Source organism: Danio aesculapii, chromosome 15, assembly GCF_903798145.1.
Source record: "Danio aesculapii chromosome 15, fDanAes4.1, whole genome shotgun sequence".
In the NCBI taxonomy this organism is placed as follows: Eukaryota; Metazoa; Chordata; class Actinopteri; order Cypriniformes; family Danionidae; genus Danio; species Danio aesculapii.
In genome coordinates, this window is record NC_079449.1 from 23107680 (window position 1) to 23134392 (window position 26713).

General features: G+C 35.0%; 2 protein-coding genes across 2 annotated transcripts; one reads left to right on the top strand and one right to left on the bottom strand.

Moving 5' to 3' along the window:
- Nucleotides 1–1474: 1474 nt before the first annotated feature.
- mmp20a (matrix metallopeptidase 20a (enamelysin)) lies at nt 1475–13630 on the top strand. The gene is made up of 10 exons (XM_056473030.1): nt 1475–1616; nt 2583–2818; nt 5198–5346; nt 5415–5546; nt 7149–7310; nt 7394–7499; nt 8047–8189; nt 8954–9113; nt 11384–11487; nt 11619–13630. The coding sequence occupies exons 1-10, from the start codon at nt 1503–1505 to the stop codon at nt 11717–11719; spliced, it is 1407 nt and encodes a 468-aa protein (XP_056329005.1). The 5' UTR covers nt 1475–1502; the 3' UTR covers nt 11720–13630.
- Nucleotides 13631–15449: 1819 nt separating this feature from the next.
- On the bottom strand, nt 15450–26674 carry npat (nuclear protein, ataxia-telangiectasia locus). Its single transcript, XM_056473028.1, has 17 exons — nt 26491–26674; nt 26085–26203; nt 25612–25672; nt 25235–25313; nt 25093–25133; nt 24069–24284; nt 23911–23986; nt 23537–23660; nt 23345–23436; nt 23173–23254; nt 22986–23082; nt 22783–22887; nt 20437–21732; nt 18938–19047; nt 18767–18857; nt 16885–18098; nt 15450–15798 (listed from the first exon to the last, which is right to left on the bottom strand). Exons 1-17 carry the CDS (start codon nt 26525–26527, stop codon nt 15718–15720), a joined length of 3921 nt encoding a protein of 1306 aa, XP_056329003.1. The 5' UTR covers nt 26528–26674; the 3' UTR covers nt 15450–15717.
- Nucleotides 26675–26713: the final 39 nt, after the last annotated feature.

Genomic DNA, 26713 nt, shown 5'->3' on the forward strand with positions numbered 1-26713 from the left:
TTTGGACTTGTGGGGGAAACCAGAGCACCCGGTAGAAACCCACGCGTAGGAGAACATGCAAACTCCACACAGAAATGGCAACTGACCAAGCCGAGGCTCGAACCAGCGGCCATCTTGCTGTGCAGCGATTGTGCCACCCATTACGCCACCATGATGTCCAATTACTACAAAACTGTTTATGGTTCAAACATTTTTCAACTGACCCAGCCGGGACTCGAACTTCTTGCTGTGAGGTGACAGTGCTAACCGCTGAGCCACCCCGTCGCCACAAATGTAATTACATGCAGGTATTTAATCAATCATAAGTACAATGTGAAGACAAGTATATACACAATAAGTACATTGTAACGAATGATTAATTTCAGTGTAAGTACATTAGATGGTATAATTTGTATCCTAATTTGAATGTACTTTTTTTGTTGGTCAGTCATCTACAAAATAAATGATAAAACAAATAACATAAGCAGTCATGACAAATGACAGATCATATGGTGTGGTCAATGACAAAATATATATATTATATATTATATATATATATAATATATATATTTAATTATTATTATTGCGATAACAACAAAACAGTCCCAGTATATACAAATAAAACAGACTGTCTGTCCAATAATAGGTTTTCAATAATAAGGGAATTATGAATTAAATTTAGGTATTATAACTTACAAAATACAGTATTTGTGACAATTTGCTTTATTTCATAGATTTGAGTTTTGAATTATTACAGTTTCACAATATTAGCTGGTATCGTGATACTTCAACTGTCATAGTATCATGGCCTAAACTTATGGTATCATGACAACCCTACTTCACACTTGTGTGTTTAATGTCATGCTCCTAGCAAAAACACATCTTAATACCGGCTGTAAACAGGGCTTAATAGTTCATAATACATTTTTTCCAAAAGAGGCTTGAGATATGACACATTTCAACTGTAATTATGTTGTATTTAATTGTATAGCAGCATGTTGTTATTGTTCAATGTAATAAATGCATCTGTTCGATTTTAAAGAGGCAAATGTATCTAAACTAAAATGTGGCATAAATTATTGTTTTGTTTTTTTCATCTGACAAAATGACATTAAAAATTATGACTATCATTACTTGTTAAGAAAAAACTCCTTTGGTTTTCAGCTCTGCACTTGCATAACTGAGGTAAACCTTAGTGTTTCACCTGAAAATGCATTAATTAGCATGCATTCATGATTGTAATAAAGAAAATAACTTGTAAAACAGGCTTTTTAAGCAAACTGAACAGCACACAACATAAACAAAATATAAAATCGGTTACAAACTAAATCATAACCTTCACTCCTTCATAAACCTCAATAAGAGTTCTGATGAAGAGTCAGACGTGACTTCAGTTTGCGGGTGAAAAAAGCCACTAAATACCTGACAGTACATTCTTGTTTGAGGGCTCACGTGATCTCTACTATCTTGAGGTATTCTTAAGTTGTATAAGATGCAGAGAACACGAGTGTGTGTTGGTCAAAATGAGCTGGTTGTGGCCATGGATTTCGCTGTTTTGGATGTTGAAGATGGACAGTGTAAGAACGTCACGTGTGGCTCTTCAGAGCTGCAGCCCAGAGGATTTTCAACATGCTGAGGTTCGTGTGTTTCTCTAGGATTTGTAGTAGCAGTTATATTTTTGTTATTCTACACACTGTAAAAAATACTGGATGGCTTAAATTTAAACTTACGTTATATTAAACTGATTTAAAACAGCTTGTGTAATTTATAAAATTAAGTAAGAGTATGATTACCTTAGTTTAATTAACTGAAACATGTATTGTAATGTAATGTAATTAACAATTAACTAAAAACATGTATTGTCATGTAATGTAATTAACAATTAACTAAAAACATGTATTGTAATGTAAATAACAATTAACTAAAAACATGTATTGTCATGTAATGTAATTAACAATTAACTAAAAACATGTATTGTAATGTAATGTAATTAACAATTAACTAAAAACATGTATTGTAATGTAATGTAATGTAATTAACTAAAAACATGTATTGTCATGACTGACTGATTATATAAATTTTTACAATGTAGTAGTAGTACTTTGTACTTTTTTACAGTAACTGAAAAAATCTATAAAACCATTAAATAATAAATATTTTACAATAAATTACACATAATAGTAATATTAGTATTGTAATAAAATATTAGTATTATTTTAGTGTTTATAAAAAATACATCAAATCAATACAAATTATTGAATATTTTTCAATATTTTTATCAACACTAAATAGTACTAATATTTTATTACGATACATATATTAAACTTTGTAATTTATCATAAAATATTAATATACAATATATAATTTTTTGTCATATTAATTAGTCATTAAATATTTGATTTTGTATATATATTGTTATTAGCAAGAATGCTATAGTTTTACATTTAAATAATAATATTATTAAATATTATATTCTATTGTTAGTTATTTAAAGTCAAATGAATGAACCAGTCATCCCATGTTAAATAATAAAACTCTAGTTACAAATATTGAGAAAATATTCAAAGTTTCTCCATTGACTAAGCTGACCTACCTATTGACAGGAGTACCTCCATCATTTCTTCCACCTGAAAATGCGTGAGTACAATAAGAGACGTGCAGAACGCATGAAGGACAAGATCAGAGCAATGCAGCATTTCTTTGACCTGAAGGAAACTGGTTTTCTGGATCATAAAACCTTGAATGGGATGAAAGAGGCAAGATGTGGAGTCCCTGATGTGGAAAACTTCAGCTTTTATCCTGGGCGGCCCAAATGGAAGAGCAACATCATTACTTACAGGTCGAATAAAATACAGGATCAAATTTCCAGTGTTTTATGATCCATATGTATCCACCTTTTTCTGCAAATGACTACCATGTCTCAAATTATGGGCAGCACTTGCAATTTGGGGAACTTCAATTCAAAAAACTAAAACAAATCACTTCAAATAGAAAGGCTGCACTACAAATAATCCATAAGCCTAGTGAAAACTGAGAAAGAGGCACATTTGGCTTTATGCTATATTTTTATCCGTTATAAAAATAATGTAAGACTTAATATTTTAAAATGACCTTAGTGTCACGACCATCTGTAGCCAAGGTCTTTTTTCTCTTTGTAGTCCATACACTACAGTAATATTTACTATACCTCAGTAATATTGCTGCAGAAAGACTTGTTGTGTATGGGGCTATACATGATCTAATAAAAGTAATTCATTCATTTCTAAATTTGACATTTTTATATACAGTGCTCAGCATAAATGAGTACACATCTCACAGATCACTCTTTGATATACAGTTGAGGTCAGAAATATTAGTCCACCTGTATATTTTTTCCCCAATTTATGTTTAACTGAGAGATTTTTTTCAACACATGTCTAAACATAATAGATTTATAATTATATAATATAACTCATTTCTAATAACTGATTTATTTTATGTTTGCCATGATGACAGTAGTTAATATTTAATAGATAATATTTGACTAGACATTTTTCAAGACACTTCTATACAGCTTAAAGTGAAATTTAAAGGCTTAACTAGGTTAATTAGGTTAACTAGGCAGGTTAGGGTAATTAGGCAAGTTATTGTATAACAATGGTTTGTTCTGTAGACCATAAAAAATATAGCATAAAGGGGCTAATAATTTTGACCCTAAAATGGTTTTTAAAAAATTTGAAACTGCTTTTATTCTAGCCGAAATAAAACAATATTAGAAAAAAAAAATTAAAAGGGGGCTAATAAATCTGACTTCAACTATATATTTTTTAATATCTATTTTATATAGGATGCTTTACAATAATACATTAGTGCATATACATAAGATTAGTCACTGCTAAAGCCAAAACTGGAACTAGTCTAAGGAAAAAAACTTAAGATCACAGTACACAAGTAGCATATTATTGATACGTACCCCTACATAGATTTCTGGAGATCATGAAATACATCCCAGAAAGTATGTTGTTGTTTTTTTTGCAGTTTTAGTTTTTGCGAATCCACCAGAGGCCGCTGTATATGCTTTTTGTAATTTCATCTCGCGAGTGCCATTCACACATGCTGTTCTCGCGTAAATCCACCAGAGGCCTCTGTTGACTGATTAACTGACTGATTGATCAACCGATACAAACACCCATCCACCCCCTTCCCTAAACCCAACCGATAGTGTTTTCAAAAGCAATCCAGAAAACAGTGTGAGAATGTGGTAAGATCTGAAAACATGGTAAAATTCAGGCAGCCACGAGGGTGTTTCTATGTTTCTAGGATTTTTACCATGTTTTCAGATCTTACCACATTCTCACACTGTTATTTACTTTTTTTTAATTTTTTTGCCTTTTGTTCTTGTTTTACCTGTTTTCTGGAACCGTTCTTTGCCGAACTCGAACCACATTGTAGCGGTCAACTCCTCTCTGCATCTCAAATTCGCTAAAATCTGCAGGAAACTGGTAATAGAGGAAAAGCCATCCACATGAAGATAACCGGTCAGCTAGTAGTGCAAAAAGAAACAGAAGCCATCAGTGGCATCATACCACCTGTAGTGTTCATTTTAAAGACAAAATGCAGCCATACGTAGCTCTCTGGCTACACAATACACGCTCTCCAGAAATGTATACGGGGGTACGTTTTCACAATGAGCCTGTGTTGAAAGTAGCACACCCAAATGAATATGTTGTGGAAAAAAAATCAAGAAAATACAAAAAAGAAATTTATTGTGGAAATTTTGAAATTTGTAATTAATTTTTTGCAATGTCACGATGACCAAAACTCTTATTTGAATGAATATAACTGTTTAAAGCGGCTTTTTAAATGCGCTAAACATTATTGTTTATATTCACTGAAAAATTTATATAATAATAATAATAATAATAATAATAATAATAATTATTATTATTATTATTATTATTATTATTATTATTATTATTATTAAAAGAGACTAATTCATGCTGAGAACAGTATATTAGACGGATGATCTGGGTAAAATTTTGACACCTCATTGTACCGTTTCTAAAACACTTTATTAATTGTTTACAGTTCAAAAGAAGCTTTTTCAACAGGTTTGTTTTAGTGTTCATTAGGTCCCTGTGTTATTAAAGCCTCAGAATTTGGTTTGTCATTCCTCTCATCAAGTCTTGCAGGTTGCAACACGTCTTTTGTAAAAATGTGGCTGATCTGAATCCTGCAGGATTGCGAGATTCACTCCAGATCTCCGGCCGGAAGATGTGGAAAGCTCCTTGCATTTGGCTCTGAAAATATGGAGCGACGCTGCTCCTCTGAAGTTTGTCCAAGTAAAGGAGGGCAGAGCAGATATCACCTTCTCCTTCAACTCCAAAGGTAGACTCCAATCTGATCTGGTGCATTCGTCACTTTGAAAACTCATCTAAAATCTCGTCCTTCTGTAGCTCATGGAGACTTCTTCCCTTTCGACGGGCCTGGAGGGGTGCTGGCACACGCCTTTGAGCCTGGAGAGGGACTTGGTGGAGATGTGCACTTTGATGATGATGAAATATGGACGGTGGGACGCGGCAGACCAGGTACAGCACAGTAAACATTGAACCATTCAGATTACACAACTTGATTAAGTCTGGTTTAAATTAAAATTTACAATCCTTACTTTACCAGTGCACGTTGTTATTCTTATGGTGAATAATTAACCTGTGCAAGTTATTCCACTGCAAAAAAATATAAAAAAATCAGTCAATCAAAGTTGCATTTGAAGTGGTGGTTGTTCTTAGTTGATGTCAGTTTGACAGCTTCAGACAATGTTCTTAACCAGGCCCCTTTTATGTTAGTTTGCTATGAGGGGATGATGCATAAAAGAAGGCACCGCCCCTACTCAATACTCCATCTCTGTTGGAAGTACATCAACATACTGAAATAAAAGTCTCAGCAACTTCATGTTCACATGACTTTAAAGGCTATTTGTAAGTGAGCTGATTGAATGATAATTTGGTTGATTGACTGACTTATTTTATATATACAAACTAATTTTAACTACTACTAATAATAATAACAATATAACTGTTGTAATAAATGTCTAAATACAGACTGATTTAAATAATAATATATAAATAATATATTCGTAGCCTTGTTCTTTTTACAAAAATCTAAACATTTATACACTCACTTTAAAAAAAGAAGAAATATTAGGGCATGTTTTCAACAAAATGTATCAAAATTAATTGGTTATCTCTAATAAGTAAGTCCTGAAATCTTGATTTTGCTGTGAATTGCATTTTTTTACACCTCACTCGCAGATTGTTTTTAGCTTTTAAGTGTAAATTCACTCAATTATGATTCTTTTTTTAAAGACTTTGATATTTGTTGTCATTTTGATGTTATTTGCATCTCAAGTAAATGTATTTTGGTTAAAGAAAATATACACTCATCGGCCACTTTATTAGGTCCACCTGTCTAACGGCTCGTTAACGCAAATCTCTAATCAGCCAATCACATGGCAGCAACTCAATGCATTTAGGCATGTAGACATGGTCAAGGCAATCTGCTGCAGTTCAAACCGAGCATCAGAATGGGGAAGAAAGGTGATTTAAGTGACATGGTTGCTCATGCCAGACGGGCTGGTCTGAGTATTTCAGAAACAACTGATTTACTGGGATTTTCACGCACAACCATTTACAGAGATTTTTTGGAGGGGGGTTGAAGAGCAAGCAATCAGAGTGGCAGACCGGATTGACCACCGCGAAAGGCTTCAGGCTGCTGGGGGTGTAATGGTGTGGGGGACATTTTCTTGACACACTTTGGGCCCATTAGTACCATTTGAGCATCGTTCCCAAGTCCACATCATGTCAATATGGACCAAAATCTCTGAGGAATATTTCCAGTACCTTGTTGAATCTGTGCCACGAAGGATTGAGGTAGTTCTGAAGGCGAAAGGGGGTCCAACCCAGTACTAGTAATATGTACCTAATAAAGTGGCCGGTGAGTGTAGATATTTATGCTGGAAAATAAACAAAACATCTATGTAAAAAAATTATTTGGATTTTAAGTGTTGTTATTGCTACTATTAGTAATAATTGAATTTGAACAAAATGCTAATTTTAATACATTATTATTAGAAAAGGTAAATAAAAACAATAATATCATTGATTGTGATGTGTGGATGTCGCTGTGTGCAGGATATAATCTGTTCACGGTGGCGGCTCATGAGTTGGGTCACTCTCTGGGTCTTTCTCACTCCAAAGATCCGACTGCTCTCATGTATCCAAAATACAAGTTCATCAACGCCGCAACATTTAAACTGCCCAGAGACGACACACTTGGCATCCAGGCTTTATATGGTGAGTCCAGTACCAAACAAATATGTTTCTTAGTTTTTCTTCAAACTAAATAAGATTTTTTTTCTTCTTTCTTTTATTGAAAGGAAAGAAAACAAGACAGCAGGAGCTTGTAATCCCTAAAAAATGTGATGCCATTTCTTTTGATGCAGTGACAGTACTCGAAAAAGAAATCATTTTCTTTAAAAACAGGTGAAGCATTTAGTTACTCCTCAAGTGACAAATTAAAGTATTTTTTAAATTATAAATGTAATGCATAAATAAAGTTAAACTTTAGCTTTCACATGATTTTAATACTATAATAATATTAATTATTAATAATAAAATAAAAACATTGTGTATTCTTTTTATACTTATTCTCATTGTTGTTTTACTATTACTACTACAACTGAATTAAATTAAAATCGAAATTATAAATTCAAACTTAAAATGGTTCAAGGGATGTTTTTGAGGAAGTCTTGGGAAGACTTTCTCAATAATATAATCTCGGAAAAGTATTCTTTGCAAATTCTAAATAGGACAATCACATTAGCAGCCACAGACTATCAAAGCACAACATTGTTCACAGGCAACTAAACAGAGCTAATGTTGTTTTGAAGTCATATTTACATTACCGAATATTCAAAGTGGCATAACAAACAATATAGAGACTGTCACAAGTTGTCACTGTTCAGAAATAAACGACTGTACATTATATTATATTATAAAATTATATATACAACCAACTTTACCTCAATAGTTACATGTGGATGAGAACAAACTGGAGCTCATACTGGAACAGACTCAAGGAAGGACCTCAGAGTGTTTTTCTACCCAGCATTCCCTCACCTGTAGACGCAGCTTATGACATTCCTTCGAAACGAGTGGCGTATGTGTTCACAGGTAACCAAAAATACTGCCTTCCTGTCAGATCAGCTGCGAACACTGTAATTAACAGTCTCCTTTTAATCTTCAACTCTGCTATGACAAACTTGGATGTTGAAAATAGTTTGCAGTGAGTTTGAAGTGAGTCTAAATTGGTCATAATATAATATAGTATATAGTATAGTATAATGTATGTCATAATAAATGCTATTGTAATGTTAAAAGAGCTATTTAAACATCGCTAGAAATGTGTTGTTTTAATTTGCTCTACAGTGAGTTATTCATTGTTTTATTTATGTACAAAATGACTTTTATAGTTTTATAGTATAGCACTTTTCTTTAGTATTGATGCATTGATCAAAAGTAAGAGTACAGTGGAACAAAAGATTTCATGTTTTCAAGGCTTTTGTACATTCTATTAATCCTGAAGAAAACTAATTATTAGTTTTCGCAAAAAATATTTAGCAGCAAACTTGTTTTAAACTATGTTAAATAAGATTGGTGTAATGATACTGAAATTTCAGCTGTAATTGATTTTACATCCCAGGAATAGATTCACTTTTATAATTAATTTGAAAAGAAAACATTTAGGCAGGGAATAAGCAGAAGTAAAGTGAGTGAGTGAGTAGAAAACATTTATTTGAAAGTGTTATAATATTTCAACATTACTCTTTTACTGATCAAATAAACACGGTTTCGTAAGAATATGTGAAACCGTAAAAAAAAACTATTTTTTAAAATAATAATGACTGACAATGACTTTCATTTATGAACTCTTCCAGGCTCTAAATATTGGGTGGTTCAGAAACTAGAGTCAAAGAGCTATTATTATGGCTCCATCTATGAGTTTGGAATTCCAGAAATTGTACGACAAATAGATGCTGCTGTTCATGTGAGTGAAGAGGGAAAGACCTACTTTTTTACAGGAGACTACTACTTCAGGTAATGTCTACATTTTTATGAATGACATTCTCTAATAATAATGTTGTTATAGGGTCATGAAACCCCCTCTTTCAGTTTAAGTCTACCTCAAAATTTTTTCAAAAAATGCTTCATGATGTGCGTGGAGAGCTAAGAGCAGAGGGAGGAGTGGGTGTGGCCAGGAGAACATGGGAAAATTGGGGAGCGAACAACTGTCAGTTGGCTCACAAACCATTAGGAGACCCATGATTTTATAATTTACAAAGTTAAAATGCAAAGAAATAAACAGTAAGTAATTTAATGCCCTGCTTCATGTTAATTGAAATTTCATATACACACAATTTGTTATATCATTATAAAGATAATCATGTTTATATAAACATTATAAATGAGGAAGACTTCTCTCCTCCTGAATCCCCGGGTCTGAATGCAGACACAGTGGATAGCAGTGCAGCAGGTCTCTTGACCTATTTGTTTTAACCATTACCCTGCTGGTAATCCGGAGGATTTTAAACATAGGTAAACACAGCAGCACAGATATATGCGATGTGTCTGAATGGTAACGAACTCAACTGATAAAAGACAAAGTCCACCTTTCTTCAATTCTCGTACAGCTCTCCCGACAAAAATCTTGCTGCAAACCAATCTTGCTGCAAACATACAGCTTTGCTGTATCGGCCCTGACAGCATCGCGGGGAAAAACATTCAACAAACCCTGTGAATCATGGAAATAAACACATAAGACCCTTCATGAGCGGCTAAATCCATGCGACAGACACAGTTGCAGCTTAGCAAATCTGCCTTTCCTTTAGAAAGCAGGTGTTAACATGAATAATTAAGAAGCAGGGTCTTCTCATAGAAAAAATAAAACTCAGCTATGAATAATAATGAGGAACCAACACGTCATCACTGGACAGGCAGATCAGCACTACGTCACCGATTTTGATCCTGCCCCAAAAATGATTTTAAACCGGAAGATAAAATTAGCTGACAAAAGCTCAGAATTATCCAGTTTTCCCCCACAATTAAAGCTGGCAGGTGCTAACGTTAATTGGCGCTCAACACACACAACAAAGACTATAGAATACACAAGATATGTCCTTCATATAGTTTTGAATAGGGAAAGTGTAACTGTGTCAATAAGAGGAATGAAGCATCGCCTTCTAGTACAGGAGCCAATCAGTGATCGCTAATGAAGCCCCGCCTTCTAGTACAGGAGCCAATCAGCGATCGCAATATGGTGAATAAAGCCTGCCTTCTGGTACAGGAGCCAATCAGCGATCGCTATAGAATCACAATTCTCCAGGGGAGGGGCTCAGAGTTTCTGCAGATTTTGTGTGATTTTTGTTTGGAAATTAAACTAAAGAGACAGTTGTTTAATTTTACATGTTGTTCGTAATATGAAATGTAATGATAAGATTGGCAAGTAGTTTTGGAGAATTTGATGTTTCCCCTTTCAAACAGAATGCCCGAGCATACTGCCCGAGAGGCGTTTTAAAGATGGCCGCCAAGTGAAATGCCATGCCTTAAAGGGACTTCGACACAAATCTGTTACATTTTTTTTTTTAAAGTACTTGCGGGTTTCTTGAATCTTTAAAGAGAAAGTTGCTGCAAAGGGAACATTTGCTGTAAATTTACTCTCCCTCAGCTCATTGAGAATTATGAGATATGTGTTGGTTCATTGTTAATAGTTAGTAAACAGCAACACTGTGAGATTATGAGAAAAAACATTTACAAGCAAACAAAATGAATATTAGTGACTCAAACACAGAGATCTTATAAAGCGAAATGAAATAAGTCTGTGAAAGAAACTGAACATTATTTGCAATACTTAGGCCTCAAACTGTCTTGGGTGCGTTCATGATAGTCTGATACGTTTTCGGTGAACTTTCCCTTTAAGAGTCAAAATGTTACCCTACGATTCAATAAATAGCTTATACATTTAGCTCACCAGAAAACATGTTTATTCTGGTGCGTTCAAGTCAAGTCGGATAAATCGTAACTGACAAGTTACATAAATGCCACAAAGTCGTTATTACGAAGAGGGAACTTGAGGGGGGTGTAGCAATAGTGGAAAACATGGCGGAGTCGATGGATGATATTTCAGGTTTGTCAAGCTTTTTATTAACAAAGAAAGCTTTTTGAATGTGACAGGATTGTAATATAACAATTAGCGTGTTTGTGATCAACAGCAAAGTACATGCCATGTTGTGCATTACGAACGTGACCTGTACGCACCTGACATTGTAATTACAACGTTCAGACATTTAAAGAGGATCTCTATTTTGCAGTTATGATGAAAAACGAAATGTAATGGATCGTGGATTTCCAAGGAAAATCAATACGGGCTGGCCTGGCATCGTTGGGAAAGTGGATGCAGCTTTTGAACTCAATGGTAATGGATTTTATTATTCTGGAGTTATTGTATTGTTTTATTGTTCTTCTGGTGTTTGATTTTATTATTCTGGTGTTATTGCCTTTTCTCTATTAAAACTTTCCCCTGGAATTATGTTTTTGTCTCAACAGGACGCGTTCACCTCTTCTGCAGATCAAGGTCATTTATCTTCAATCATCAGAAAAGACGTTTGCTGCACACTATGAACACTAATGCTTGGCTGGGCTGCTAACTGTTGAAAAATGATAAGGAGAACACTAATCACAAGTGCAGGATGTATGATTGCCTCATGTCAAATGTTAAATGAGTTTAAGAGTTTTCTGAATCCCTTATAAGGTAAAGAGTCATTAGTGGAATTAATACATTTGATCAAATGAGATATATTCAGTATATCTTTGAAAAGAACCAAGTGCTGCAAATCTATGATTGCAAGCCATTTTAAATACAAAGTATTACAGAGCATGAAAGATTAATTTATATTGATTCAAATATCAACTTTTTTTGTTTTAGACTTTTTATTGGTTATAACACACCTTTAGATTCAGGCATTCAGATCTGTTTAAACATTGTAAAAATTATAATACAAAAGTCAGTAAAACAAATGTTATGTTGCTTTAACTTAATTAAATAAGTAAATCAGGTTTCAACTCTGAGTTATGCAAAGCTTAAATTAATATTTCAGTCAGTTTGATTGATGCTGGGAGTGGGAACTAAATTGAGAAAATTTGAAAACAAATTACAAAAAATTATGGCAGCAAGTTTTTTACAGTGATGAAACAACTTTAGTATTTTAGTATCTCATTTCTGTGATACAAAAAACTCACACTGTCTCAGGAGTGTTTAGTTAGAAATATACACTTTTGTCAGCCTTTAGTTGGTGAAAAATAACCTTTGAAAGTGTATTCGTCATTAAATCAGTCAATAGATTTGTTAAAATTTGGATTTGTCCAGTAAGTCTTTATTAGCGATTCATTGAATCATTCAGGGGTGACGCAGTGGGGCAGTAGGTAGTGCTGTCGCCTCACAGCAAGAAGGTCGCTGGTTCGAGCCTCGGTTAGGTCAGTTGGCGTTTATGTGTGGACTTTGCATGTTCTCCCTGCGTTCGCATGGGTTTCCTCTGGGTGCTCCGGTTACCCCCACAGTCCAAAGACATGCAGTTCAGGTGAATTGGGTAGGCTAAATTGTCTGTAGTGTATGAGTGTGAATGAGTATGTATGGATGTGTCCCAAAGATGGGTTGCAGCTGGAAGGGCTGCGTATCCACTGCGTAAAACATGTGCTGGATAAGTTAGCGGTTCATTCCACTGTGGCGACCCCAGATTAATAAAGCGACTGAGCCAAGAAGAAAATGAATGAATTAATGAATCATTCAGGACAAATAAAAAAAAATTAAGTTACATTGTTTCCCGAACCTTTCCTAAACTGAGTATTTTGATCTTTTCAGAACGTGTTTTAATTTTGTACCAAAATAATTATTTATGCTTTAAAGCAGATCTCATGTAACGTGTGTGAAAAATACTACAGTAAAAACTTTAACAATCAGTATTAATTTAAAATAGTGATTAACAGTTTGCTGAATACTGTAGATCTATATCACTTATTGAATGACTAGTTTAATAAACAAATGTGTAAATATGATCAGAACCTTAAGTTCCACTAGTTAAAAGAACCATAATTTCTAGAAACTTTCTTTCATTAGTGGCTAAATATTGCTGCTGTTTAATTTTTGATTCATTCATTATACGTATGATCTCTGATAAACACACAGGAAAAGTAATTAGAAAGGGTAAAAATAACTGATGTAAAGCCCTAAGACATGGTGCCTCTGATATGAACTGATATGGTGTGTTGACCTAAATAGTTTGGATTAGCTATCAAAATAACAGGAGCTCAGACTGCATATGAGCAATGAGAATGTTAAACAGCTGGGCAAATGTTTTATGGTAGCCTGCAGCACATGACAGGACGTTGCTTGCCCTGATTCTTTTTCTCAGTAACCTCATTTTACCTTATAAGCCACGATACATTTTACATTTAAATGCATTTTCTTGGTTAACCAATAATATGTTGACTGACATTTTATTACATTGTTTATTTGTTCATTAAGGCAGTCTTTTTTTTTTAACAAAAAAGCTTTACAAAAAGGCCTTTGGTGTTGCCGTCTTTTTGTATCATTTTGTAGGCTACTTGTTATCACCCATTTTAGCCATTTTAGCACCCATTTTAGATTAATATGCATGTTTTTGCGCATTTTTTCTTAACAAAAAAGCAACAATTTTTGGATCTATTATAATTTAAAATAACTTGTATTTGAAATATATTTTAAAATGTAATCTGTTCCTGTGACGGCAAAAATATATTTGCAGTATCATTACTCCAGTCTTCAGCATCACATGATCCTTCATAAATCATTATGATATAATGTGGTGCAATAAACATTTTATTAGCATTATTTTTTATTACCAGATCTATTAGAGTATAGACATATCAGAGCTGTTAAAGAAAAATGAGGTCAGAATGTTCTGACAAGCTGAGTATATAGAATTGCTGCAAAGCTGCTTTCAATAAGCATGCAGTTGAACAGACTAATAGAAACAGACATGAAATATTCAATCAAATAGTCATTTATTAAAATAAGCCATAAAATAATAAACATCTGATAGACAGAAAAAAAAAAGTGTTTACCTTCCCTCTCCATACTGTAAATAAAGAATACCACCTAGAGGCTGTACAAAGGACATCATGTTGAAAATGTCCACATGGTGAAGCTGATGGAAATGTCCAGTTAAAGGTATAGATCACCCAAAAATTTATAGATGGGACTTTTTTTCTTTAAAAGTTTTTTTAATTAAATAATGTGGCCTTTGGTGATTTATAAAATGCAAGTTAATGACTATCAGCATTGTGAGTTGTAAAAAAATAAAAACACATCCAGTACAAGCAAAACAAAACTAATACCCATGGGTCGTGATGCTAAGCAAAATTGTTAATCTATATAAGAAACTAAATGTTCCATTCAAGACTATTACTTTTAATAAGTGTCCTTTTAATGTACTTTATTGTGTGACAACATGAAAGCTTGTTCTCCAGCCAGTCTTGAACACTCAGGACCATTTAAAGAAGCAGTAGATTAGTTAATAGTAATGTTTTCCTTCATAATACATCAGTATCATCAGAAGCCACAAGTATTAATTTTGTTTTGCCTATATGTTTTTTATATACATTTACATAATAAAAGTCACCTACATATAGGATGGCCTGATGTTAAGCTAATCGTAATTTTTGGCTGAACTATCTCTTTAAGCAAAGCAAATGCAAGTAACAAATTAAAGAGTTAGTTCAATCAAAAAAATTAATTCTGTTACTAATCACTTACTCGCATGTCAGTTCAGTCACCTGAGACCTGCATTTATCTTCAGAACACAAGTTAAGATATTTTAGATGAAATCTTAAAGGTCTCTCATCCTCCATGGACAGCAATGAACATGAGAAAAGGAACCATCGTACCAGAAAAAGCACCATTTCAGAAAAAGACCCTCAAAACATTCCAGTTCACTTCAGTGGTTAAGCTGAAATCATGCGAATCTGCTATAACACCTTTGTGCAGCAGCAAAAAATAAAAATACTTTGCTTACTTATATCTTCTCTCCCGCACCAGGTCATGCTGTGCATTTTCTATGAGCAATACAAAGTATTGCCATTAGTATCAGCAGCACGACATGCAAGCATCATATTGCCCATAGTAGTTACTGTCTATGGAGAGTCAGAGCACTCTTTAAATATCTTAATTTGTATTTTGAGGATCTGCTAAATAACAAAATGTAAATGTAAATGAAGATGAACAAAGATCTCGGGATTGGAAAGACATGAGGGTGGGTAATTAATACAAGAATTTTCGTTTTTAGGTGAACTAACCCTTGAATAGATTTTGCAATGGAGACACAGAACTGACACTCCTTCACAAACGTAGTTAAAAATAACGTTTTATTTTTAAATTATTTCCATTTTTTAAAGAGTGCTGAATCAGCCTGGGGCTGTATTTGAATATCTTTAAAGTATGAATTTAATTACTAGTCTAATACAATGTCTATGTACAATATCTCACATTCTGGATGTAAAACAGAAAGCAGCTCTTCAGAATTATTGTTTTTGTGGCTCTCAGTAGCACACATGGCTTGTTTTGTCCCTGAAATGGTGGTGAACTTCACAATGCACCTCGTTCTCAGCTTCTTCACTCATCATAATGCAGGGAAGACAGGAATTTGTCCACATCCAGGTCATCAGGAAAGGAGTCAAGCAGCTTCTTTTGTTTCTGAAAAATTCAGGGAATTCAGTCAAAGTGAACATAAAGGATGAAGGATGCCGAGGTACGTAAATAGAAAAAAAGTGAGTCAGACCTCTGAGTGAGTCTGGATATCAACGTCTACACAAACTGCATACTAACTCAATGTATTGGTGTATAATAAAAAAAAATTATGTATTTTTATAGATGGGAATGACATTCAGCCATGCATAACAGAACGCAAATGCTCAGAAAGTAGCTTAGTTTTGTACACATATACAATGCAAGAAACTACTAATCAATACTTTTAGAATGTAAAATACCAAATAAAGCTACTCATGTATCACATAATATATAATTACTTTTATACATGTTATATGTAACACGTTTTTGTATGAATTTTTATCCACATTAAATACGTTTTCTAAAGTAAAATTAGAAATAAAACAGCTTATGATGTTTATATATAAATAAATATAAACGCGTAAAGTTATATTACATATAAAACAATGTAAAAACGAGTAAATAACACAAATGAGCTTATTTTAAAGGTTTGAAATGGTAACCATCACCTTCCAAAGTATCTGTTTTCCCCCACAATGGAAGTAAATGATTACAGGTTTCTAACATTCTTCAAAATCTCTCTTTTTTTTGTCCAAGAGAATAAAGAAAACTCATAAAGATTTTGGACAACTTCAGGTTTAGTAAATAGTGAGCATTCATTATTAAATTGTCATTTTTTGGGTGAACTATCCCTACTAACTCCTAAATACTATCAGAAATGCATAATTACATAAGTACACAAGCACTATGAAATAAATTTAAAATCCATATATACATACATGAATACAAGTCAATATTAAATATCATCAATACTTTTCTTATAAATACCAAACAAAACTACTTATATACTATTATACATGTAAAAATAGCATATTTGTATATTTTTATTATATATTAATTTAAAAGTATTTATTAAAAACAAATCAATGAAACATTCAAAATAAAAATTGTATACAAATTTAAGTGATTTTGTCCAAATATGGTATAAATGATCAATTTTACAAGCTTAATTGCAAGCTCATTTTTCCCTGATCAGCTGAATCCTCAACTCACCTTGGATTTCTTTTTACCACTGGAGGATCTGGAAAGCTGTAGCTCTTTTTTAGCAGTAGGACTGGATTCGATCTGCTTTCGCTTCTTTCCTTTCGAGATGGCAGATTTCCCAGCACCGGCCTCCTCCTGCCGCAGGCTGTCTTTCAGAGGGCCTCCTGTCCTGGCGGCCCGAGACAGGATCATGAGGGTGTGAGCGGCCATGTTGATGCTGTTCTCGCTGCCCGTCTCGCTGGCAGGACTGCAGGAGGGGATGTCAGGTGTGGCAGGCAGCGGAAGATGCCTAGGTGTGCTTTCACCCTCCCGCCTCAGCCTCTGGCGGGACGGCGTTCTCAATCCATCCGTCAGGTCCTCCAGTGCACGTCCCGGTCCGGGTGTTCTTGGAAGAGGGAGATCTGGACATCCGATTGCTTGTTTTTTCGGAGGAGTTGCCACAGGTGTCTGACCTTGTATGTCCTGCAGCATCTCAACGGCCTGCTTGGTCAGAGGGCTCGTTTTGTATAAAGCTTTACTGGAAGAATTTAATAATGGTGTTGCAAATTTTGCTGTAGAAGGTACGAGATCCTCAGTGGGACGTGCTGATGTTTGACTGCTCTCTAGCTCATTTTCTTTATTAGCAGTGATGCCTGGAGACTCTTGTAAGGATGTTTTCTCTGAGGACATTTCTGGTGGATTTGGCAGAGTCGTTTCACCTGATGATTCTTTTGAGTTGTCTGATGGTTTCTGTGGGACAGATGATTTTAAAGGCCCTGCATCTTTGCTTTGTGATTTTTGCGCTGATTCTGATATAACAACAGACTCTTTGTGTGAAGGCTTGGTACTTTCAATCACATTAGGTTCTTTATCAGTCGCACTACTTTTCTTAGCTTCCTTTTGTTGATGAAAGATGGTGACTTTTGTGGAGTCTTTTGCACCAGTGTTGGGATTTACTTCTGGAAGTCTAGTTGTTTCTATTCTTCGTTTGGATGTGTCAGAAGCTGAAGTCTGTTTGGCTTCAGTGGGTGTGATTTCTTTTTGAGTCGAGGAGGATGTAACAGTAGAGGACGTGAGCATGCTTGTCTGTGAGGAATTCGGTCCAGTTGCATTGTTTTCAGGCGTGACGTCAAAGCAAAGTATCCGCCGGTGGCTGGGGCTTGACCCATTTACAATCTTTTCTTGCTCAGAAGTCTGGGAAAGCACTTTAGAAACTTGAACAGAGCCCGGTGTGCCAGCTTTGCCTGAAAAGCAGTAAACAAATTTTAAGTCTAATTGTGCTCCAAAAAAAAAAAAAACACACACACAGTTATTAAATAATTAGTTAATTTCAAATCAAACATGAGAGAAAGTGCGAAAATAGAAATCTAGCATTGAAAAAAAATGGAAAAATTAGCATTACTAAAATGCAATTGTCCAGCAGTGGTTCGAGGAATATACTGTTGGAATCATGTTAATGTCTTGGCCTCCCAATTAACCTGGCAGAAGTCATCATAGTTTGGTAAACGTAGACCGCAGTAAATGGGAGAGTACAACAAATATTTTTTACGATCCTATTTACTGAAATAATAAAAGAAAAACTCTATAATGGTGTTATCAAGACCCTCAGTAAAATAAAAATAGAGAGCATTGTCAAATTTGCTGTCCCACCCCATAGATCTAACATTTCAAACACCTTGCACAAGCTGTAATTCGATCCATAGATGATATAGTACATCCATAAACACATATAAATATTCATATGTTTAAATATAATATATATTATAAAAACTTTCAAGGATTTAGAATTCTGATGACTGTTAAACATGTCATAATCGTGAAAAGGGTCCATTGTGAACATGTGTGTGTGTTGCAACAGCAGCTCCATAACATAAAAAAAAAAAAAAAAATCTGAAAATTAAGTCCGTCTTACCAATGTCAGTGTTTTCCTTTGGTGCCAGTTTATGCTGCGAAATCACTTTCGTAGGTTGCCTTACAGTGGTTGAATGTGGCAAAGTCAACATCTATATTTAAAGAGTAAAGATTATAAACAATACTGACATTGAAATTATTTTATTTTGAAAAACCCCACAAAGATACTAACCTGATTTGGAAGTACTGTGAGTTTTCCAGTATTCTGCCCCATAACAGACACTGGAAGCATCACATTTTGTAACATGGGCTGTACAGGTGACGATATAATGATAGTGGAGCCTAAAAATAAAAAAGTTGGAATTTCAAACATGCAGGAAGAGGAAAAGAGTGTACCTCAACATAAACATACAACTCATACAAAAGTATAAAGTGTCTTACATAATCAAGTAGAAGGAATAGTTCACCCAAAACTATTCTGTCATCATTTACTCACCCCTCACTTGTTCTAAACATTTCTTTCTTTCTTCTGTTGAACACAAAAGAATTATTTAGAAAAATGCTGGAAACCTGTAACCATTGACTTCCATAGTATTTGTTTTGCCTTCAATATCAATGTACAATACAGGTTTCTAACATTTTTCAAAATATCTTCTTTTCAACAGAAAAAGGAAAATCATACAGGTTTAGAACCACTTGAGGGAGAATAAATAAAGAGTTAACTTTTCAACTAGAGTTCTACTGATGACTCTTCTTAAAATCAGGCAACTCTTAGGCCCAATCCCAATTCTACCCCTTAACCCTTCCCCCTCACTTTGCACGTTCTTGTGAGGAGGTAGGGGTGTCTCAATTGTCTTAAGCTTGAAAGACTTAAGGCTGATTTATACTTCTGCGTCGAGTGATCGGCGTGACCCACGACGCCTACCTTGTGCATAGTTGTGCATTTATACTTCTGTGCACTGTTTGTGTTGCTCTGCAATAACACTTCTGAAACGCTAGCAGGCAGTGAGGTTATGTTATTCTGTGTCCAGTTTCTTTGTGGGTGTTCTGTTTTTTCTGAACGCTACCTTAACGTACAAATAACTAAAACTCGCTCATTCTGACTGTGGCGGGAACCGGCGGATGTGAAACTCGCTCCAATAGGCTCGTGGTTCTCAGCACCGTCCACACTCGTCACAGCTACCAAGTCAACCAATTACAGAGCTTGCGACGTGTAGATACATTTTTTGAAAGGTGCGAGTCAGCCACAGCGAGGGCTATGCAACCGCACGTAGGCTACGCCAGAGCATATGCGTCCGCGTGACGCAGAAGTATAAATCAGCCTTTAGGACCACGTTAGAAACAGAGTACGACGAACATTTCTCAGAATACAGCAGCTACAATGGCAACATGGCTGCAGACAAGACTCAGGAGATGCACAAATTAGTATTTTTTTGGCATTATAAAGAATTTTTACAACAAACAAGCATATTTTAACACATCCTTAACAACATTCATATTTTATGATCATGTTTTTTTTTTAATCCATAATATAACAAATTTAAAAAGCTAAAAAAGCTATTTCGCTATTCTGTATAGTAGTCTCAAACATACTTTCATATCTGTCACTCGAATACCCTGTCAGAAAAGTCTAAAAAAATAGAAAAAATTTAATTGGGATTGGGCCTTAACTCATTTAATATTAGTCAATTTTAATTTTTGGGTGAACTATCCATTTAACACTTCACTCACCAGGAGAATAGGTCTGAGAGACATTTGGCCCCACGGACACCACAGTCCTCTGGCGGGGCGGCGTCGCAACCATATGCGGCAGTGAAGACACAGTCCCTTGAGGCACATTACTTGGAAGCAGCAAAACATTAGACCGCTGTTCGGCTCCAGCCGGATCAGTAACAACATAATAGCCACTTGAAGGCCCAAAGGTGGGGCTAGCTTGCAGCAACTGAATGAAACCGGTTTCTTGTCCTGCAAGACGTGGAAGTGAAGCGTTACTCTGCAAGCTCCTTGTAGGTGTTGCGAATGATCCAACACCCTCTGCCCCCTGTAAACAGCTCACGGCCTGAGCGGTTTCGTCTTGTGCTATGACCACAGAGGTCGCAGGCAAAGTCTTGGCAGGCGATTTGGCAGGAGAGGATAGGAAGATGGTAGGGATGTGGTCACTGGTGATGCTGGAAACAGCTTGGTTTAGTGCTGCATCAGCAGGGACTTCATGTTCCTCATCACTGATTATGATTTTCAGAGATACTATTTTATTTGGGTCAGGCTCTTTGACCTGTGCACCAGAAGCTGAGGTGGTGGAGGTGAAAGATGACGCATTTGCTGAAGGGAGATTATTCTTCAGAGTGTTGGGTGTGTATGAGGGAGTTACAGGTGTTTTATTTGAGGAAGGTGGAGAAGTGATTTTGATGGATGTGTCCCCGTCAGGTTGGGGCTGGTAAAATGTGGATGCAGGTTCACTTTGAATGGATGAAGGGGTTTCCATCTCTACATTCTGTCCTGCTACTCTGCCAGGCTCATTTACAGAGGTGTTATCAGAGGTTTCTGTAGTGGACGTGGTTTGAGGACTCTTATTTGACACAGAGACTTGACTGCTCACATTATTGAGTGTTTTAGTGCTGAGAGAGCTCTCGTGAAGAACTACCAGTTGATTTTGAATATTTACACTGTCAGAGTTTTCATTTTCCAGCTCGTCTATTTCCATGGCAATTCCATCTTCTGTGAAAGAAGAGCTTGTTACGATTTGGTCAGGTGGACGTGAGTCTGCTTTATCGTTTAATAATGAAGAAGTTAAAGTGGCAACTCTGGATTGTTTATCGCCTGATGAAACTCTAGCCCTGATTAGCCCTCTCTTTGAATTTGTGGATCCTCGTCCAGTTTGTTTGGTTAGGTGACGTGTCTGTGGAGCTGTGGAGGAAGACTTGTGAAGGCCAGGAGATTTCTTTTTGCTATTTGATTCAGATGTATTCTGGTTGCTTATGTTTTGTGCACCGCTTTCTCCTCCAGATGTGGAATCCTCCTGTCCAGTGCCTTGCATAAAATCAATTTATAAACAGTTTTAATTTATTTTCTTTACAATAAAGTACATTATTGCTAAAGTGTAGGTATGCTTGTTGAAGAACCACTGCAGCATGAAAAAAGTGATGACTTTTCAACTTGGTTAAAAAAAAACAATAACAATAATAATTTATTGTTTGAAAACATTTAACACTATTATGTTGTTTTGATTATTACTTGTAACAAGTTGAAAAGAACTTAAAATCCCATGCTGAATTTTCTAAGACGTACTTACAAATTAAACAATTATATAATCAAATAAAATTTCTCATCAATCATGAAAAAAACAATACATATTTTACACCAATTTTACTTTTATTTCTTTATTCACGGTTTCTGCAGGTTTCATAAAGACTTTTAAAGACCATTTTAAGACTATTAATGAAATTCCAGATTTATACAGGACTAAACACCATTTGGATATTTTTTTTTCAAATGGAAAAGGGAAAGATTTTTGCTATCCTCATCAAAATAAAGTCAAATTTAGTTATTAATGTGTCAAAACAAGCAAACACTGGTTTTATAGATACACTTTTGTACATAACATCTTTAAAAAATTAACAAATTTAAAAAAAGCTAAATATATGCAAAACTGTCCAGGTTTGAGTACTCACCATAAACAAATGAGGAACTTTTAAACAAATGTAAATGTAAAGAAAATAATTAAACTATATTGCTAAATAGAGTTAAAAATTTAACTATTTGTTAAAAGTTCTATTGAGATGGGTTGCTGGTGATTGGATGTTTCGGCCTGAATGAGTAGCTTTTCATAAACATAGAACAATTAAGACCTGTTTAAAATTGTCTCAAGACCTACAACACAATGTTTTGGTAAATTTAAGACTTTTTAAGGCCTAAAATTTAGTTTTAAGACTGTTAATTTTAGACTTTTTAAGACCCTGCGGACACCCTGTTATTTTAGTGTGGTTCATGTGTAATTTAAAATATATTTTTTTAATTGTCTGTTTACTATAATAGGAATAAATTATATTACATAAATGATGTAAAGGAGACCCTTCTTACCATTTTCAGAGGCACTGTCTACATGCCCAGCCTCGTCACTCTCTTGTGCACTAGTACTGAAACTCCCATCAACCTGTTCACCGCCTTCAGCCGTTTTACTTTTCCCTTTAAAAGAGATGAAAGCTTATCAACTGTAAATCATTTATCAAAAAAAACATTTAGCTTGTATTTGTTGTTATGATCAAACAATTTCTCAAACCCACCACAGTCAAAAAGGTCAAAGAGCGCCTGAAATGCGGGGTCTGACTCCGTCTGTGCCAGTATGTCTTGGATGGCAACATCTGTCATGTGAATTTCCCCCTGAAACAATTTAGCAGTTTTGATATGGCTTTCAAGACTGCATTTTATCAATTAAAAAAAACAAAACAAATATGACATGCATTCACAGACCTGGAGGCCTAAGATTTCATCAATGGACTGCTCTTGTTCCACCGTACTGCAGGCAGCTTTTGATGTCTGAGGACTGTTGTCACTGTTAAAGTGATATTACAACATGTGTCTAGTGAACTCAAGAGTTTTTAAATATTTAAAGTAGTTTCTTGTCCGTTCGTTTTCCATTTACCTTGCCAAGATTTTGTTGATGTTTTCTGCAAGTTTTTCTTGTAAGGATCTGTCGTTGAGTATTTTTTCTCTGGCATTTTCTATAACTATTTGCTGTCAAAAAATGAAAAAATCCAATCTTCAATTACACAGCAGTGTACAGAAACTCAATGAAAGCATTTAAATCAAACAGGAATGAACCAGTCTGACTCACAGATAGGTTCTCTGTCACGGTTTCTTCATTTTGATTTTCAACAATGAGACTGCTGGACACTACAGTGGCCTTGCTGGTCCCACTGGCACCCAACTGACCACCACCTCTCCGCCTCGGTGAGTCACTGCAGCACAAAAGAGATCAAAAAGGACTTCTTACATACACTTTCAAAAGTTAAAATAACCAAACATCTTTGTGAATATTCAGAATAATGAAAACTGCATGTAAATGAGAGTTTTCTTGTGTCATGTAGACATGCGATTAAGTGCTTCCTCTGATTAATGAAAGGAATTGATGCACATAAGTGTAGTAAAAATTGATCTGGAGATTAGACAACTAACAAGTAGCTGATGTCACAATCACTTTCGCCTTACCATTTTCTGCGGGCCGGGGACAAAGGTCCTGGATTTAGCCTGTTATCAGGCACGAGTATCTGCAACGTTGACTCTCCTATAAAGATTTAAGATACCAAGATCAAAAGAGAGTATTTTGCACATTTCTATGTGATTTAACTGTGTTTTTCAGCACTTGCCTGCCTGACTAAGACACAGGGTGGAGGGTCTGGTTGGTAGGGAAGTGTAAGACACTGGTGTTGAATGTCCCAGCATGCCCTGAGGAGTGGGCACAGTGCTAGGCACAACACACTGGCCTGATGGGGTCACTGGCTGGTGCCCAGAGATAGGAGACTGTGCTTCCAGCAAGGGTCTCTGTTGACGTCTCATGTTTTGAATGCTATTCCTAGTACGCACTTAATGACAGAAAAAAACACCAGTTCTGTAATTAACTAAGAATAAAACTTGAAATACAATATTTTATTAAAAAATAAGTAGCATTAATTGAAATACAATAAACTGATATTTACGGAAGTTTATTGACATGAGGAAAATTAGATAAATGAACATGATCATTTCTGAGCTAAGCTAGTTGGCCAAAACTTAATGTAAACTACTTTACAAAAATATGTTCATGTGTTTGTAGTAATTACAAAAAGTACAACTGATTGAAAAAGTTCATAAAATCTGTAAAACACTAACATTAAAATGAAAAAGTACATATAAACTCTAATTTAAAAACCATATAATTTTATAACAATGAATTACTATAGTACTATACAATAACAATATTATATAGCAATAATAGCATAAAATATAGATCATAATATAATTTAAAAGTAACACAGACGCACACTAAAATTGCATTCGGAGATTTTTTAAACAAATAACTATTTATCAATCAAGGACAAAATAAATTCATCAAGTGACACAAATGAGATTTAAATTTATCTTTTGTTTTAATTTTCACTCACAAAATCATCCACTAAAACTTTTTGTAATATTTAGCATATTCCACTGTCATCATTAATTAGACTACGTCTATTTTACTTTAAAATTACAATGGTAAATTAAATGTTATTTGATCTGTATATTATTCATAATGACATTGTAATAATGTACAACAAAAAAAATGCAATATCTTCACACTGCATATATTAAATGTAATTTCAGTACAAAGTTTGTCTTAACAAAAATATGTCTAAAGCAAAGAGCAAAACTCACTTCGCTGATTCAGCTGCACAGCAGGAGAATTCTGCAGAGACCTGGAGAAAACAAAGAAACATATTAATAGAGGCCTCATCCCATCATGTGCTTCAAAAAATAAAAACAGCCAGAATAACAGTGTAAATAAATATGCATTTACTTGATCTGGCTGAGCGTGAAGTCGAGCTTCTTCCATAATGACGTCATCACTGCTGGGATTTGATTTTCTTGACATGTTTCTGCAGAAAACAAATCCTCATATGAGCATGTTAGAACACTAACACATTATTCCAAAAGAGTTTCATTTCCTCATTCATTTTCCTTCGGTTTAGTCCCTTTATTCATCAGGAGTCGCCACAGCAGAATGAACCGCTAACTTATCCAGCATATGTTTTACACAAATGTCCTTCCAGCTGCAACCCAGTACTGGGAAACACCCATACACTCTCACATGCACATTCATACACTATGGCCAATTTAGTTTATTCAATTCACCTGTCAAAGCCTTTCATTTACAGTTAAATAAAAATCACTCACCTTTTGTTTTAACAGCAACATACTCATTTAAAATCGTGATCAGGTTTTTTCCAAAAAGAGACTGAAAGACAAACAATAGAAGAAAAATATTAGGTGAAGTAAACATTCAGCTTTGGTGCACTAGAATGATGTTAAATGAATTGTTCACCCAAAAGTAAAATGTCTGTCAACATCTCTTTACATATTTCAAACCTTTATAAAGTTTCTTTTTCTCTGTTAAACAAAAAGAAGATATCTTGAAGAAAGCTGAAAAACCTGTAACCACTTGCATTCATACTAACCATTTTTTGCTTATATGGAAGTCAATGGTTACCAATTTGAACATTCAATTCTTTGAAATATCTTCTTTTGTGCAAAAAGAAACTCATAAAGGTTTTGAAGGGACCTCCACTCGAGGGAGAATCAATAATGAGTACATTTTTGGGGTGAACTGTCCCTTCAAGTTTGCATTATCAGTGATGGTCTTCACATACAAATACACAGGCAGGAATGATGCCGTCCTCTGAACTGTGCTCGGCATATTCCTTCAGGTTTGGGCTTTCATAAATAAAAGCTCGACTTGAGGCATTCAGTCCTTCTTGTTGCAGGTAGCCTATAGTTAAAAAGAGAATGACAAATGTATCGTTACTCATTGGAGTAGAGCAGGTTTTCTTAGATTAGCCAATACAGTTAACGATTATCTGAGCAGTTTGACATCACAAATCACTGAGCTCATAACGACACTTTTTCTTTTATCACAGATTCGTCTACTTCGTAGTGGTCCAAATATTTACAACACACAGATGAGGAGACAATCCACATAAATATACTGTATATCAGACACAAAGTATTAGCTCGCTAGCTTCTTGCAGAAAGGGACACAACAAGAGGCTGACTTACCCAATACAAGTCTGGCGACGTCCGACGGGAGCAACATATTTCGATGTTATCCAGAGTCACGAGATCGCCTGCATGTGAAGTCGGAGGATGGAAGCGTGATTTACTCCATAATGAGATAATGTAGGTGAAATACAGAAGGTTGTTTTGCTCTTTCATCCATCACGACTGCGAAAAGGCGCGGAAATTCGCCTCATCTGACCCGGATATTGTTTGTGTAATGTAT

Excerpts from the sequence above, each read along its gene's own strand:
- mmp20a (XM_056473030.1), top strand. The coding sequence starts at position 1,503 with ATGAGCTGGTTGTGGCCATGGATTTCGCTGTTTTGGATGTTGAAGATG. Across the intron at positions 5,547-7,148 it reads GGTGGGACGCGGCAGACCAG|GATATAATCTGTTCACGGTG; the intron begins GTACAGCACAGT and ends CGCTGTGTGCAG. Across the intron at positions 8,190-8,953 it reads AGTGGCGTATGTGTTCACAG|GCTCTAAATATTGGGTGGTT; the intron begins GTAACCAAAAAT and ends GAACTCTTCCAG.
- npat (XM_056473028.1), bottom strand. The coding sequence starts at position 26,527 with ATGTTGCTCCCGTCGGACGTCGCCAGACTTGTATTGG. Across the intron at positions 25,314-25,611 it reads TGTTGCTGTTAAAACAAAAG|AAACATGTCAAGAAAATCAA; the intron begins GTGAGTGATTTT and ends TGTTTTCTGCAG. Across the intron at positions 23,437-23,536 it reads CCGTGACAGAGAACCTATCT|CAAATAGTTATAGAAAATGC; the intron begins GTGAGTCAGACT and ends ATTTTTTGACAG.